This window comes from Xyrauchen texanus, chromosome 23, assembly GCF_025860055.1.
Source record: "Xyrauchen texanus isolate HMW12.3.18 chromosome 23, RBS_HiC_50CHRs, whole genome shotgun sequence".
Classification (NCBI taxonomy): Eukaryota; Metazoa; Chordata; class Actinopteri; order Cypriniformes; family Catostomidae; genus Xyrauchen; species Xyrauchen texanus.
The window spans coordinates 3,475,532-3,494,345 of NC_068298.1; the positions used below are offsets into that span (position 1 = coordinate 3,475,532).

Here is an 18,814-nt window from a genome sequence, read left to right on the forward strand (position 1 = left end):
CATAAACATTCAGAACAGGAGGTTTCATATTCAGCCTTTAGAGTATGAGCGGAATTCTAAAATGGATTTTCCATTACAGCGTCAATGTTACAATACACCATAACATACAGTAATTCATCACAGTAATGTTTATTTACAGACAGTTCGACACATACAGTGTGTTAAAGCCTAAAAAACGTTGTTGCCCAGAAAGAAAAAACAGACAATTCAATGAACACACATTAAACCTACGGTGAGGCACGTTGCCATATTATATGGGGTAAGTTGTCACAATGGGAATCAGCTGTTTATTTACAATGATTTCAGAAGAATATCCCTTTTTGAAACATGATTTTATATAAAAGGCAAATAAGCCCTCTTCTGTATTTATAAAGCATGTATAGGCTATTTCATGGCATTTCAGCTAAATTTAAAACAATTCACGAAACACCAATTTCTTTAAGGATTGTTAAGTAATGACATACTGCACTGCGTTTAAAACACGTGACAACTTGACCCTGACATGTATGTTATTAAAAATAGGGGCAAAAAGGCACGCCCCTCCCCAGGGAAAGAGGGAGGGGTGGGTGTACGTCATGCCAGGGGCTCCCCTGCCTGAGAGAACGAGGGAGGAATATGGCAGGGCGGAGGGCGGGACCGGGTCGTGATCATACACACCCGGTCCCTTATCGAGAGGGATAAAGGCGGACGAGAGAGAGAGATAGTTTACGGACATGTTCGTCATGTGTGTGTTTGTGTGCTTTGTTTCAGTTAATTATTAAACTATTATTTATGTTGAAAAGCCTGTTCTCGCCTCCTCCTTTCCATTGACTTCTTTAAACAGCCTTTCATCCATCTTTCCGTTACTGCAGGAGCTGAGAGCGACAGAAGGATCACGTGAGGTCTCCCGTCTTCTCTCCTATTGGCTGTCGCTCCCGTAAGTCGCTGTTCATTTGAATAAAGTTGAACTTGTCTCAACTTTGTCGCGACGCTGGACACGCCCACATCTGTTCGCCAACGGTCGCGTGCCGCCGGAAGTCGCTGTGCTCTCGTTGAAAATGAACGGGATGGTGTCGCTGTCTCGCGCGATGTCGCTGGCAGTGTGAACGCAGCTTCAGTGTGGACGGAAGGCCAAAGCAGGGAGAAAAAGATGCGTTTTCAAACGAACACCTATTAGTGTGGACAAGGCCCCAGTGTGATTTTATTGCGTTTACAAAAATATGATGATACTCTCATTTAGTTGGACATAATTTAAAACAATGATTTTAATTTCAGAGGGTTTTTAACTGCGTTTGAAAACAATCAACTCCTAGAGATAACGCACACATTAGAGTAATTGCACTTATGATCCTTGCAACTTTATGGTTACTGAGATGAGACTTTCTGACAACATTCCCATGTGACAACTAGCCCCAATCTCATGGGATACACTGAGAGAATTTTCAATGAATTCTAAAAGACAAGTTGCCCGCATCTTTCTCTGTTGGGTTTAATCAGAATGAATGTACTAATTTCCAACATTCTTTGCTGGATTGCATTCCTCAGTTCAAGGCTCCGGGATGTGCCGGCAGTCTTAAAATGAGCCCTGCGTTGTACCCTAATGAGAATTCCTTTGAAATCTCCGGTAATCCTCATCTTTTCCGATATGAGCAGGAACGGTTCTATCAGCTAAACTCTCAACATCCGTCTCATCGCCACGGCAACAGCGATGATGTTACCGGCGGCAAAAGTATTCACAGGACATATGGAATACTGGGAGGCCAAACGGAGCGGTCCGATGCACATAACAATGCTTTCACTGAACTCAGCAAAAAAATGATATTCTGTCATGATTTCCTCACCCTCGTGTGGTTTCAAACTTGTTGCCATGTTAATCGGCAGCATGTCTGAATTCTGGACGCGAACATGGGCTGGAGATTATCAGTGAATAATGACGTAAATGTTGGTCTGTTCCTCACACAAAGCTAGTTTATGTCTTCAGAAGACTTGGAATATCACGCAAGAGTCATGTGATTAACATGAATAGGACTTTATAATGGTTTAGCCCTTTTTGGAGATTGGAGCTGCATAAAGATTCGTCAAAAATGGTTTTGGCTTTGGAACGACATGAAGGTGAGTGAATGATGACAGAATTATCATTTTGGGGGGCCTGGGTAGTTTAGTGAGTAAAGACGCTGACTATCACCCCTGGAGTCGTGAGTACGAATCCAGGGTGTGCTGAGTGACTCCAGCCAGGTCTCCTAAGCAACCAAATTGACCCGGTTGCTAAGGAGGGTAGAGTCACATGGGGTAACCTTTTTGTGTTCACTATAATGTGGTTCTCGCTCTCGTGGGGCGCGTGGTGAGTTGTGCATGGATGCCGCTGAGAATAGCGGGAAGCCTCCACATGCGCTACGTCTCCATGGTAACGTGCTCAACAAGCCATGTGATAAGACGCGCGGATTGATGGTCTCAGACGCGGAGGCAACTAGGATTCATCCTCCGCCACCCGGATTGAGGCGAGTCACTATGCCACCACGAGGACTTAGAGCACATTGGGAATTGGGCGTTCCAAATTGGGGAGAAAGAGAGAGAGAGAGAGAAAAATAAAGAATGATTATTTAAGACTTCCGTAGTGCCTGCTTTGAAAGGATAAACAGCAGAATTGTTTTCATCGGAGGGAAATGCAGCTGCCACTTCTACAGAAGAAACAATGTCTTTACTCATCTGGCCCTTAAATGTGAAGTGCTTCACAGGGATTTAGATCACAGAAGCAAAGGCATCTGAACACCGTGGAAACCTGAAAAAGGTTATATGAGGATGGGGAGTAAAAACCTCTTTACAACTGAGAAAAGAGCAGAGAATGATTAGATCTGACAAAGCAATCAAAGTCAGTGTGTTCTAAGCCTCAGGAACATCAGCCTAATCATTGTGTATAAACAAACTTTTCCTCATGTGAATTCTAATGATCGTTGAGTTGATGATCAAAATGAGCAAACACAACGTGGGATGATAAACTTCTTCTGGCCATGAAGCGCTTAATTAGACAGGAAACACATTATTTTTATAGACTTACATTGAAGGAGGGTCCCGTGCCATATCTAAAGCAGAATAGAGACTTAATATCATAAGGGATGGGAATGATACAGAATTAAACAATTCTGTTTCCAATTCCTCTTCATGATGCAGGTTCCTAATGCATTCATGAAGTACTTCTGGAGGAAGAATTATTTGGAAATGAGAAATGCAATTATTTTCGCATTTACTGCAATCAGCAGCCTGTTGCCAAATGATGAGATCATTTCGGTTTTCAACATGGCAGATACAATTAATAATTTAATATAATTTAAAATAAACCATGTGTTTACACAGACTTTTAGAGGACTCAATAATGGATCCTAACAGTTCAATAAATAAAAAACCTAAACAACCAATAAAATGGCTCATAAGAGTCATTTGATCAGGAATTGGTCTACACAGGTCACACTGTATGTTTCACACTATAGATTCAAATGAACCGCTCATAAGAGTCATTTGATCAGGATTTGGACTACACTGGTCACAATGTATGTTTCGCACTATAGATTCAAAAGAACCGCTCATAAGAGTCATTTGATCAGGAATTGGACTACACAGGTCACACTGTATGTTTCACACTATAGATTCAAAAGAACCGCTCATAAGAGTCATTTGACCAGGAATTGGTCTACACAGGTCACAATGTATGTTTCACACTATAGATTCAAATGAACCGCTCATAAGAGTCATTTGATCAGGATTTGGACTACACTGGTCACAATGTATGTTTCACACTATAGATTCAAAAGAACCGCTCATAAGAGTCATTTGACCAGGAATTGGTCTACACAGGTCACAATGTATGTTTCACACTATAGATTCAAATGAACCGCTCATAAGAGTCATTTGATCAGGATTTGGACTACACTGGTCACAATGTATGTTTCACACTATAGATTCAAAAGAACCGCTCATAAGAGTCATTTGATCAGGAATTGGTCTACACAGGTCACGATGTATGTTTCACACTATAGATTCAAATGAACCGCTCATAAGAGTCATTTGATCAGGAATTGGTCTAAACTGGTCACGATGTATGTTTCACACTATAGATTCAAATGAACCGCTCATAAGAGTCATTTGATCAGGATTTGGACTACACTGGTCACAATGTATGTTTCACACTATAGATTCAAAAGAACCGCTCATAAGAGTCATTTGATCAGGAATTGGTCTACACAGGTCACAATGTATGTTTCACACTATAGATTCAAATGAACCGCTCATAAGAGTCATTTGATCAGGAATTGGTCTACACTGGTCACGATGTATGTTTCACACTATAGATTCAAAAGAACCGCTCATAAGAGTCATTTGATCAGGAATTGGTCTACACTGGTCACACTGTATGTTTCACACTATAGATTCAAAAGAACCGCTCATAAGAGTCATTTGATCAGGAATTGGACTACACAGGTCACACTGTATGTTTCACACTATAGATTCAAAAGAACCGCTCATAAGAGTCATTTGATCAGGAATTGGTCTACACTGGTCACGATGTATGTTTCACACTATAGATTCAAAAGAACCGCTCATAAGAGTCATTTGATCAGGAATCGGACTACACTGGTCACAATGTATGTTTCACACTATAGATTCAAAAGAACAGAGAGAGTCATTTGTTTGGGAATCGGTCTACACTGGTAGCGCTGTATGTTCCATTCTGTAGATTCAGTAATGGGGCAGCGGCAGGATATTTTTTAAAGCATTAATGCCATAAAACTGCAACAATACTTTGGCAAATCCAGAGAATCTTTCTCAAAAGTGCTCATTGTTTCCCAGTAGACTGATATTAACTGATATTATTTCCTTGTTTACAGTGAAATGTAATATTCTGATATGATCCCGGATAACATGTTCATGCCAGATTGAGTGCATGCTGTCATTAAAACGGGGACAAACCAAATTCAGAAAAACATTCTGAAAATCACCATTTTCAATCCAACTTTTTCCTCAAATTGTTATGCTTTGTGACCCAAAAATGTATTAAATCAGAAAAAATGCTAAATTTGAAACCAGGTGGCTGTGGAGGAGAATTGATTTGGGCTACAGACGGGTCGAATCCTCCGAGGAGTAGAACAGGATTTGGTCGTCACATGGATTAGACTCACAATCATTAGTGAGCTCACTGTGTGCAGGGGAACAGATGCTACTCTACTTAACCTGTGGACTGTGTACTGAAAGACTGGACAGGCCAATCAACATTAAGGTGCATGCATACGCACACACACACACACACACACACACACACACACCACAACAACAACAACAACAACAGCCGCCATTCGCCACTAAGTGGTGGTGACATCACCATGACGCTTGTGCCAGGCTATGTGCACCTTGAGGCCACGTGAAGTGTCGAAAGCCCGATGGCAGGAGGTCACAGGGTAGACCCAGATGCCACAGGTCGACTGACTCACACACACACACACGCGCGCGCGCGCGCGCGCGCAGAACTCTCAAGAGACAAGCTGTAGTTAATTACACACACTCTTATGTGAGAAACATTTTAATTTACAGTTCTGTGGTGGACACACGCCACCATCAAAGCCCTGACAAACACAAACCCACACCTGCTCCTCTCCCCAAAAAACAAAACAACAAAAACAATACAAACCCCCCCCAAGAGAGCTACTTTGCTGTTTACTTAGGCAGCTACCTTCTAAGGGGGCCTTCACACGGAACGCATTTTCGCAGAGCACAATGAAATGGAAAGACAGCAGGTGTCAAGTTGAACTTCTTTTAATTTGAAGTCTTAAATCAACAAGTCATATTGCAATGGTCAAAGTCGTGTAGTGCATGTGTACATAAACCCAGGGGCACATACTTCTGCACATATGAAAAACGTCAGTCCTTGCTTTCTGAAGAAGCAAAGAAAGGCTGAGAAAGTGAGAATGCCACTTTTTAATAACTGCCATTTTTGCTTTGTTGAGATATCTAAAACATATGCCAGAAAAGCTTTCCTCTTCTGTTACTCACTGTCTGGATGCAAGTACGAAGTAAAGACGGGTGGGTGAGAGTTATCCTAAAGGAGTGTACAGATGAGGGATAGAAACCAAATAATAGGGACTTTAAGCAACAGCTGCAGATGGGACGCTATTCCAAAATCACTAAGCAATAATGACGGTGGAACGGAGCATTTAATCATTCAAGAAAAAAAGGTAGGCTATTTAAAAGAGCAAGAGAAGGGGTACTTTGAGTGTAATCACAGGGTTGTCGATGCCCCCAATGGCAGGCCATTCAATTAGTTGGATTCAATCATTCACACTTTCAGGCGGCTGGGCTCCTCATCCCCTGGCAGATGGCCACGGCTGCTCCACTGGGGTGGACGGTACTGGCGAGAACTCTACTACGGCGTATCCCTCCTCCTTCTCGGGTTTCGGCACCAGTGTAAAGGGACCAATGGAAAGGAGGAGGCGAGAACTGGCTTTTCAATATAAATAATAGTGTAATGATAAACTCAAAAGAAGACACAAACACACACATGACGGACATGTCCGCTAACGATCTCTCTCTCTCCCGCATGATCCTCTGCAGTCGACCTTTATACCTCAGAGGCTTGATTAGCCTAATACGGGACCGGGTGTGTAGAATCACGACCCGGCCCTGCCCTCCGCCCTGCCACAGTTACTTTGAGAAAACTGTCCCTTGTAAAAAAAAAAAATTCAAATAGCCAGCTAAAGGCTTAAAAAACTGTCTCTTACCTTAAACTCAGTCTCTATGTTGGCGAGTCGCGCAAGTTCATTGCTGAGCTCTAGCGCTGTCAAGACTGGATCTTCGCTGGACAGCGACAGGTAGGTGGCGCTAGCGAGCCCTTTGTACGCATTCATGCGCGATCTAGAGTGACTGAAAGAGTCGCGCTTCTGTTTCTCCGTACACTCGCAGCACTTGCAGAAGTAATCGTGCGGCCGTTCGATTCTGGCGCCCTTCATCAACAAAATGTGTACGATTTCGTACTCCTGACAGTGTGCGGCAAGAATCACTGGCGTTACGTCGTGTGAAAAACGTGTTCCGTCCTCATCATATGCGTAGAAGTCATCATCCCTCAATTCCTGCTCCAATGGACTCAAGGTTAGCCTCAAACCACCTGCGAATGCCGGATGAGCCAATATAGCCTCCACGATACGAACGTAGCCTTTGCTGATAGCCAACAGGAGCGCGTCGCCAATGCGTGCCATCCCCTCTTTCTTCAGGAGTAGCTCGGTGACCTCCAGGTGCTCATTGCCAACGGCTAGCTGCAATGCGTTCTGGCCCATGTAGTCCACGCAGTTGAAATTTAGAGTTTTCGACTCATCCAACATTTTGCGGACGACAGGAATGTTACCGTATTCCGCAGCATCGAGGAATCGCTCCTCCTCTGTTGTAAGACTTGTGCCTCGTTCATTGAACATGTAGGCGGGGCCTCGGATGGCTTGGCGACGCCCCTTCTCTCGCAGGGTGGTGTGCCTGCGATGCATGACCTCTGACCTGAGAGCAAGAGACAGAAAGCGAAAGATTAGCACGTTAAGAGACTACTAATAAACTGACAATGGTTTGGAGACCAGTAAATGGACAGATAGATGTATGGACAGCAAAAGGAGAGAAGAATGTATGAATAGTCAATTGTTCAGGCAAACAGGTAGTCTCGCTCCAAACTTACTGCATTAGTTGAGCCAGAATTGCCATGTTCGACTAGTCAAACAAACAGAGCAATGCTTTGTGTGCCCCACAGTTTTTCCACTCTTCAGGAAGCCAATCTACAATTAGCTTACTTATAGTTGTGTCTGCACAAGTAAAAGGAATAGGCCAAAAAGTCCAAAAATGAACATTCTCTGACCCTCATGCCATCCCATGACTTTCTTTCATCTACTGAACACAAATGGAGAATTTTAGAAGGATTTCTCAGTTCTTTTGGTCCATACAATGCCAGTGAATGGGTGCCAACAATTTTAAATCAGCATAAAAGTAATCCATAAGACTCCAGATCTTAAATCAATGTCTTCAGAAGTGAAATGTAACAAAACTACTTAAATAACTGGTCTATATTGTAAAATTATAATACATGAATTCTTTTTAGTAGTAAGAGGTTTTCTCGTTGTTTTGTTAAAGTTTGATTAATATTAACAATATAAGGTTGCTGCTGCGTGACTCCAGTCAGGCTTCCTAAGCAAGCAATTGGCCAATCTCGGTGTGGTGCATGTGGTGAGTTCTGCATGGATAAATAGTCCGCGGAGAATAGAGTGAAGCCTCCACACGCACTGGGTCTCTGTGGTAACGCGCTCAACAAGCCACGTGATAAGATGCGCGGATTGACGTTCTCAGACGTGGAGGAAACTGAGATTCGTTACCGCCACCTGGATTGAGTCACTATGCCACCACGAGGACTTAGAGCGCATTGGGAATTGGGCATTTCAAATTGGGGAGAAAAGGGAAGAACCTACACCCCCCAAGCAAACAAATCTGATTTTGTCCCTCTGTTTACGTTCACTTTAGACATCAACAGCTGTTTAGTACTTTAATACCACACCAAGACAGGCATTTACTCAGAGTTTTTTAAGTGTATTTTACTTGTTAGGCAGGTACACACATTACCCGAGCAATCAAAATAATATGCAGCCCCGGCAGAGAGTAAAAGATCGATCTTGTGATTTTAAGAATCAATATGGGGACCAAATTAATGTTTTTAATCCAGCCTTAATTGGAATTATATTAAGTAAACAGGGTCAACTTTGATTTAATGTTGACTTTATATGGATATATAGGAGAAAGTATTGCACAGTAAAATAAAACGTATATATATATATATATATATATATATATATATATATATATAATTAAAATAGTGAATTTAATTAATCTAGCTTAATCTTCTCTGCTCACTATACTGTTGGAGCTTCCAATCCACAATCACCCATCAATAGATTGATGGCAAATCACAGTGCTACTTTTAGAAAATGAATGAAGTTTACCAATAATCAATTATATGAAGGACAGTCCCAGGGCTGCAATGCATGCACTTTCTATGGATCTAATATGTTGCTTGAGTGATATGAAAACCCATCACAGGATGTCACAGTTTAAGAATAACTTGATCCTAAAAAAATATGTAATATGGAAGTGTGATCATATCAATTTTAGCCCTCTTTACAATAACAGTCTTGTCTGAAATAACACACACACACAAAGGCACCACAGGCGGAAATCTATTTACCCAGTACCGACCAGTTTCTCACACACACACACACACACACACACACACACACACACACACACACTACCGCACAGAAGCAGAAATAAATACACACACAAACACATGGTACAGAAACATACATGTACAACAAGCAAATCAATATGCCATCTGGCACACATTGTTCTCCTTCATTCCCAAATGCTTTCAAAGTTCTGAGCGAGACATTTCATAATGCAGCAACACACAAGAGTCACAACCAGCTACAAAATAAAAATAAAAAAAATGTTTGCTTCTATGCAATTACACAAAACCCCAAAGAGAGAGAGAGAGAGAGAGAGAGAGAGAGAGAGAGAGACCTATAGGGACATTTTCTTATTCAGCTAGCAACCACCCAGAGCACTCTATAATTGTGGCGGCGAGTTTTGCACGGGCGAGCACCTGACACTGTGTTCCTCTCTTCCTCAGAGACGAGTAAAAGAGTGACTTGATAAAAAGAGAGAAGGAAGAAAAGATCACAGGTGATTACACAGTGTTCTGTGACATCAAACACAGACAGGAGCGGGTGAAAATTAAACCCATTCGAACTGTGCGAGTTGCCTAAAGGGACACAAAAGAACGTCGCACTCGAGAGCGGGAGCCACGATGAGCAAAGACAGACAGCTTTGTGTGTGTGTGTGTGTGTGTGTGCGCAAGGTCATTGAGATCCTAAATATATAGCTTCAACAAGAACAGTTACTCTCTCGTATTGTTACAGGTCCACAAACTGCATGTGTGAGTCTAATTACAGGAGAATATTGCAATTTCTGCGCCATTGGCAGCAACTAATGGAATAGCAAAAATAAGTCGATTTTGTCTGAAGAAGGTGTGTGTAGTGCCTTGGAGGCAGAAGAGAACTAAGAGAAATGTGTCAATTCTACACAGAATGACTTAAATAAACAGAATCTACCTTGACGTTCTCCTGAGCTATAAAGAGATTCGGACTGGTGTAAGCAAGTCTGAGTTTATCGCATCTGGCAAATCTTAACTGCCTTAAGAACGGAGGTGAATGTATGGATGGAGCATGGGAATTTCAGAGCAAAGACATTCCTTTGTTCTTCAATATAGACAACTCTCGACACTTTACATGATTATACTAATCATGAGGCATGTTTCTGGGTTACCATCTCACATGAAGCTTAATTCATGAACATTTGACATGGACTTTGGGCTTTTCTTATTTCATTACTATCCAAATATACAGCCATGTGTAGGATTTTACCAAAAATTTACAAATGCTTTGAAACGCAGTTCAATGGAAAGGAGGAGGCGAGAACCGGCTTGGCGATATAAATTATATTTTAATGATAAACTTAAACAAAAGACAAACACAAACATATGATGGACATGTCCGTAAACGATCTCTCTCTCCCGCACGATCCTCCGCAGTTGGCCTTTATCCCTCTCGGAGGCTAAATTAGCCTGAATAGGGACCGGGTGTGTAGAATCACGACCCGGCCCCGTGCTCCGCCCTGTCGCATTCCTCCCTCGTTCTCTCAGGCTGGGGAGCCCCCGGCATGACGTACACCCCCCCCCTTTCCATGGGGAGGGGCATGCCTTCTGCCCCGTCTGCCGGCAGGTCATCCCCATCTACCTGGATGAGGGAGGGGACAAGGGAGGGAAACAGAAATAATTAAAATAGGGGGGGTACTTCCTGTAACAGTGTAGTACCCCCCCCCAAAAAACACTGTAAAATTTAAAAGAGAGGGAAAAGGCCAACACGGAGCGGCAGTGAGAGAGAGAGAGAGAGAGAGAGAGAGAGCGAGAGAGAGAGAGATGGAAAAAAAAACGTACTCGCCAGTTCTCCGATACGCCGTAGCTTGGTCCCCGGCCACTCCTCCACCCTCTAACGGACGACAGCCGCGCCTCCCCGGGCGGATCAGAGGCAGATCTCCAGCCCCTTGCGGACGGAACGCCCCGCCTCGTTCTCGGGGAACAGAAGGGGTCTCCCCCGCCCCTGGCAGCGGTTCTCCAGCTCCAGGCGGTCGGCAGCGAGCCCCTCCACGCTCACGGTCAGTGGTCTCAGACCCTGCCACGTTTCAGCGGCTGGTAGGGGACTCCGCCACCCCTGGCAGCGGCACTGACCGCTCCAGGCGGTCGGTTAGGAGCCCCTTCTCCCCTCGCGGTCGGCGGCCGTTCCTCCGCTTCCAGGCAGCCGTTCCTCCACTTCCAGGCAGCCGGGCTCCTCGTCCCTCGGCAGATGGCCGCGGCTGCTCCGTTGGGGTGGACTGTAGTGGCGAGAACTCTACTACAGCTTATCCCTCCTCCTTCCCAGATTTCGGCACCAGTGTAAAGCAGTACAATGGAAAGGAGGAGGCGAGAACCGGCTTGACGATATAAACAATATTTTAATGGTAAACTTAAACAAAAGATACAAACACAAACATGACGGACATGTCCATAAACTATCTCTCTCTCCCGCACCATCCTCCGCAGTCGGCCTTTATCCCTCTTAGAGGCTTGATTAGCCTAATAAGCCCGCCGCCCTGCCACATGCTTCTTATGCAGATGATAAACCCTGACAAGTATGTTTCTTTTAACATGTAATGTATTATCTGTGATTAAAACTAAAGCAACCTCTTCTCATTCATTGTCAATGAAAGCTGGCGACTTCTGGAGACATGAATAATTAACGTGATTATCTTGATGGACACACACACACACAACACACACACACACAAAGAATAATAACTATGCAAACTCATTTGTCTATCCTTTCATCCTACTGTAGGCCTCCCTCCCTCTCTCCCTCCCTCTCTCTCTCTTTCGCTCTCTCTCATACCGGCATCAGCATGGAAATTGAATTTTTGCTGCTCATCAGCACAGAGAATGAAAGGACCAGTGAGAAGTGAAACAGATGAAACAGAGCAGAAAGACTGAGATAAAAGTAATGACCCTCTTCAGAAAGTGTTATGAAATGCTGGAGGTATTGTACAGGGAATAATGAAAGAAAAAGAAAACAATGAGGAAGAGGAAGTGGCTACCGCCAATGATAAGCTCCTATTTACAAAACACGCACGCACACACACACACACACACACACACCTCCTTTTCTATCTGCTCTCAGTGTAAGTGTAGTATGGCTCCGTTTACACCTGGTATTAACATCTGTATAGCACCATACGATTACAAGTGGTCATAAACAATGAATCAAAAACGAATGTAAATCTTATATAAATGAATCACTGTACACAACACCTTATAATGCTGGCCAGGGAGGCATCTCCCTTGTTTTGGAACACGTCTATTATCTTCTTTTGTAAGATGTTAAAGGCTACAAAAGACTCTTATTCATTTCCATTTCAGTCTGTGTTAGTCTGTGTCTTTGTGTATGCATTAGTGTGTGTGTGTGTGTGTGTGTGTATGTGTGTGTTTTTTTGTATGTGTTAGTGTGTGTGTGTGTGTGTGCGTGTTTGTCTGTGTGTGTTTGTGTATGTGTGTGTGTGTTTGTGTATGTGTTAGTATGTGTGTGTGTAAGTCTGTGTGTTTGTGTATGCGTTAGTGTGTTTGTGTATGTGTGTGTGTGTGTTTGTGTATGTGTTAATGTGTTTGTGTGTGTGTGTGTGTTTGTTTGTGTGTTTGTGAATGTGTTTGTGTGTGTGTTTGTGTATGTTTTAGTGTGTGTGTGTGTGTTTGTGAATGTTTTAGTGTGTGTGTGTTTGTGAATGTGTTAGTGTGTGTGTGTGTGCATGTGTTGGTGTGTGTGTATATGTGTTAGTGTGTGTGTGTGTGTGTGTGTTTGTGTATGTGTTAGTGTGTGTGTGTGTGTGTGTGTGTTAGTGTGTGTGTGTGTTTGTGTATGTGTTAGTGTGTGTGTGTGTGTGTGTGTTTTGTTAGATATCTCCTCCAGTTACAGTATGTTTTCAGTTCACACTGATTAAGTGAAGCTCCATGGACAGCATGTGTGGCATAATATTGATTACCACAAAAAAATTGTTTCGACTCGCCCTCCTTTTCTTTAATAGATAAATAAATAAAAAATAAGCATAAATCGAGGTTACAGTGACAGGGCACTTACAATGGAAGCCAATGGGCCAATTTTTGGAGGGTTTAAAGACAGAAATGTGAAGCTTATAATTTTATATACACTACTGAAATATGAAGCACAGTCTGAACAGGCTGTAAACACGTGCAGGTGTTACTTAAGTTGCTATATTGTCCTCATATTGAGTCTTCAAAAACATACGTTCAATAGTGTAACCTCATGTATTCAGATTGATTCAGTACTATTAAACCTACAACTCAGAATACTCCCAAATACTATGCACATCTGGTAACTCCAGTATGTACCGCACAAACAGCAGTTTAAAGTCGTGACTCACGCGTGAGGCGGTGCGCAGTTGTCCGGGGTCTCTATGATCTCCACCGGGCTGTGCTGCTCATGATGGGGTCTGTGAGGAGAGCAGCGCCGCTGTCCGTGGTTCTGAAGTCCGCTGCGCACCGGAGACGCGCCGCAGCATCGCCCGATCAACTCCAGCGGATGGTGGGCCGTCGCGTCACTGGATCGCGTGTCCGCGTGTGGAAGTGGCGCAGATGCCCGCCGCACCGGGTGTCTCGGCAGCAGAGGGAGATGAATCTGACCGGCAGGAGCGGGAGGTGAGGAGGGGGAGGAAGAGGAGACACGGAACTCCTCGCCTTCGTCAGACATCGGGAGAGCTCCGCGTCTGATGCGTCAGAGTGTTTCACTGAGACAGAAGCAACAAGTGGGTGAAGAGAGTTTCAACCGAAGATCAATAAATCACGTCGCACTCATAATCAGGCTCGTGTAATCATGTGTAGATTGCATCAGTAGTTGAAATGGGGAAAACTAAACTACATTAAAAAACGGATTCAACTATAAACCATATGACAAGATAACGTGCTTCTCTACAAGCTGCAAGACACGAAATAATATATAATATAAAATAGCGAACTATAATGAGCTGTTGGGGTGGGGCAGCATCTTTCTAATATTTACAGTGTGAGGGGGACCGGGGCTAGTTGTCACACACACACACACACACACACACACACACACACACACACACACACACACACACACACACACACACACACACACACTCACACAACACACACACACACACACACACACACACACACACACTCACACACACACACACACACACACACTCACTCACACAGACACACACACGCTCACACAACACACACACACACACACACACACACACACACACACACACACACACACACACACAAAAGGTATTAAAGACAAAACGTACAGAAACTTTACACAATGTAGTTGTTAACTAATGTATGAATGATAAACAAGAACGAAACATTATTTGAGGTGTGAGCTAGATGGTGATATTTATGCCTCTTGCTTAAAGGAATATTCCGGGTTCAATACAAGTTAAGTTCAATCGACAACATTTGAGGCATATTGTTGATCACCACAAGAATGTATTTCGCCTCTATTTTCTTTGAAAAACGTGAAAACTGGATGTTCCAGTCAGACACTTACAATAGAAGTCAATGGGGTCAATATTTGGAGGGTTTAAAGACAGAAATGTGAAGCTTATCATTTTATAAAAGCACTTACATTCATTCTTCTGTTAAAACTTGTTTATTAGTTGAGCTTTAAAGTTGCTTAAATTGTCCTTTTAGCGGGATTTCAGGGTTTACAGCATTTCGTTTCCATGGCAACAATGTTGTTATATGGCTTTAAATATACACACAAAATGTTAGTAAGCGATGTTATCACACTATAAATCAACATTATTGCACAAATGCTGTTGATTGAGCTCAACTATCCTGCTGAAAAACAAATATGCTACGTATACTTGAAGCCAGACTATCAGTTGCTTCAAGTGTGTTCATGATTAGTTAACTTGAAGTGTGCTGTTTTGTATAAAATAATTAAATTGTAGTAAAGCATAACTTTAAATTGGAACAACTTCAAGTATACTTAAAGTTTATGCCAGTGTGGGGTAATTACATGCTTGATTAGTGATATTAAAGTGTACTTTATTTGTGTTACAAGTACATTACAAATTAATTGTGAGTGTCTGCGGAACATACAAGTAATATATCACAAGTGTATTATATTTTATTAAAAAGTATATGCTCAGTAACACCTTTGGCTTATTCCAAATGATACACACACACAGGCACAAACAGACACACACACACACACAGGCACACACACATACACACACACAGACACACACACACAGGCACACACACACACAAAGGCACACACACACAGGCACAAACAGACACATATACACACACACACACACACACACACACAAACACACACACACAACACACAGACACAAACAGACACACACACACACACACACACAAACAACACACAGACATAAACAGACACACACATGTTGGTCTACCTATCATTATGAGGACTTTCCATAGACATAATGACTTTTATACTGTATAAACTATAGATTCTATCCTCTAAACCTAACCCTACCCCTAAACCTAACCCTCACAGAAAACATTCTGCATTTTTACATTTTCAATAAAACATTGTTTAGTATGATTTTTAAGCGATTTGAATTATGGGGACACTATAAATGTCCTCATAAATCACATTTATAGCATAATACCCTTGTAATTACTAATTTGTAACTTACAAAATTGTCCTCGTAAATCACAAAAACACGCGCGCGCGCACACACACACACACACACACACACACACACACACACACACACACACACACACACACACATAAACAGTCACTCACACAACACACACACAGACACACACAGTCACACATTAAATAGCTGTAAAGTTTTCCTTTTGGATATTGTTTCTAAATATATTTTAACATCGATTTTAAATTGTTAAAAATTTGGCATTTTTCCATTCCATTTGACTTATATAATAACGGGCAATTATAATAATTAAATCAAATATATTTGTATCACCATCAAATGAAAAACATTTTAGCATAACATCAGCTTCTTCAAAGTTAACAAGAATCATAGCTTTCCAAAACATTTGGATCTTGGGACACTCCCAAAATAAATGAATAATAGTCTCAGGGGACATTTTTACCAAAAAAATCGAATATCTTCCATGTTCACTTTAAAACGCTTCACCACACGTGATTTAACAGGATAAACACGATGGAAAATGATATATGAAAACTCTTTCACTTTATTTGTGATGCAATATTTATGAGGTGTCATCCAAATTTAGAGAATTTAAATGAGTAGTAACAGCAAGTATTTTTTGGTTTTATATGCAATTCCCAAGGACATTTTGAGGCTATTACAATGTAATAATAATAATTATTTACAAACAGTTGAATCATTTACTGCTTGTATCAAGTTGCAGGGCAAGGATTTCACAAGTTCTGGATGTTATAATATTTTATTGTGTTCTCTTCTTCAATCTAAAAATACATTGTGAAGATGTCGCTGATTTATTATTTATCGTCTTTTTTGGCGCTTCGCTCAACAGGTGTTTTCTTAAGTAGTTCCGGGCGGAACAATGGCGCCGCTATTATAGTTCCGCCTCCAAACTACTGTTACTATAGCTACCAAAACATAGCAGGATAAACAGCTATAATTTAAACTGCCGATGGGAGTCAGTTACACCAGCCATGCTTTTAAATTAAAAGAACGCTGAAAATAAATAAATAAATAAATAAATAAATAAATAAATAAATTGGAACAGCGGCCACACACTCATTGTTACCCTTGCGCCTGATGGCCACTCGCCTAAAATATATTTTTAAGTGAAGTGCAAATAAATACACTTTTAAAAAATAAACTTCAAGTATATTTTTCTAAAATATTTTTTTTAGATGATATAGGCTACTGAAGTACAATTATTTTAAAGTGTGTTAAAAGTTGTATTGTGAAAATTCATAAAAGCATGATGCTAATATACTTTAAATATATTCAATTTTGGTTAGTATATTTGCAATATACAATTGAAAAAGAGAATATATTTAAAATACAATAAAGTATCCTTTTTTTTCCCCCCACTAGGGTAGTATAGAACCTGGTGATGGCGTAGTGGGCTAAACCACATAACTAGTAATCAGAAGGTCGCTGGTTCGACCCCCACGGCCACCACTATTGTGTCATTGAATAAGGCACTTAACTCCAGGTTGCTCCAGGGGGATTGTCCCTGTAGTAAGTGCACTGTAAGTCACTTTGGATAAAAGAATCTGCCAAATGCATAAATGTAAATTAACCTGGAATATTCCTTTAAGATTAATGCACATTGTGAGTTCTTATTTATACATGCATAGAATTTAAAACACTGACTACAATGTGACAACTTGCCCTGATCCAACATACATGGTATGTACTGTATCTTTGTCCCGAGAACAATTTTTTGGTTGAAATGTACCTTCATTATATAGCTGACTCTTGTGTGAGTGCCAGTGTGTTTTATTGTGTTTATTTGTTTACCTACCAGCTATTGTGAAAATATGATGCTACTGTAATGTACACTGCTGTTTGGATTTAAGGCAGTGTCATGATCTGGGGTTGCTTCAATTGATCAGGTCTTGGCTCAGTAATGTTATGCGGCAATATAATGAAGTCAGCTGACTACCTGAATGTACTGAATGATCAGGTTATCCCATCAATGCATTTTTCTTCCCTGATGGCACAGGCATTTTCCAGGACGACAATGCTAAGATTCATCAGGCTCAAATTGTGAAAGAATGTTTCAGGGAGCACGAGGAATCATTTTCACATATGAATTGGCCATCACAGGGTCCTGACCAGAACCCCATTGAAAGTCTTTGGAATGTGCTGGAGAAGACTTTACGGAGTGATTCGATTCTCCCATCGTCAATACAATGAGTGGTGGTGGTGTCATAGTGGGCTAAAGCACATAACTGGTAATCAGAAGGTTGCTGGTTCGATCCCCACAGTCACCACCATTGTGTCCTTGAGTAAGGCACTTAACTCCAGGTTGCTCCGGGGGGATTGTCCCTGTAATAAGGGCTCTGTAAGTCACTTTGGATAAAAGCATCTGCCAAATGCATAAATGTAAAATGATCTCGGCCAAACATTAACATATCTTTGGATGGATATACATGTTGTGACATTGCATAAGGTTGTCGAAACAATGCCATGACGAATGCACACCGTAATCAAAGCTAAAAGGGTCCAATGAAATATTAGAGTATGCAACTTTTTTATTTGGATAGGCAGTGCATTTCGAAACATATGAATTGGCCATCACAGAGTCCTGACCAGAAAAAAAATATATAGCCCTTGTGACAACTTCCCCATGTGACAGCTAGCCCCAGACCTTTATGTACATGCAGTATATACACCAGAATACTGATTGATTAACATTTGCAATCTAATGACATCCATGATCTTGACCAGGGAGAGGGACTAGGTTGTGTCTGTGTCTATATAAAGCAGTCTTGGCAGTTGGGGTCAGGGGTGATTTACTTCATGGTCAAACAAGCACATAAAAATTCAGTGTGCACAGAATACCGATGAGCGATTCATTCTGCATTCAGAACCAACGGGCTTCAGACAGAATAAACCTGTGAGGTTTGGTTTGAAATATATCATACTAGCCCCAACAACACCTAAAACCTTTTGT

General features: G+C 41.7%; 1 protein-coding gene across 1 annotated transcript in view; it reads right to left on the minus strand.

Moving 5' to 3' along the window:
* LOC127663374 (short transient receptor potential channel 7) overlaps positions 1-7,496 on the minus strand; it is a 61,476-nt gene extending 53,980 nt beyond the window's left edge. Inside the window, exon 1 of the mRNA XM_052154932.1 lies at positions 6,744-7,496. Coding sequence (XP_052010892.1) covers positions 6,744-7,496 — 753 coding nt within the window. The remainder of the gene's footprint in view (positions 1-6,743) is intronic.
* Between the last annotated feature and the right edge of the window lie 11,318 nt (positions 7,497-18,814).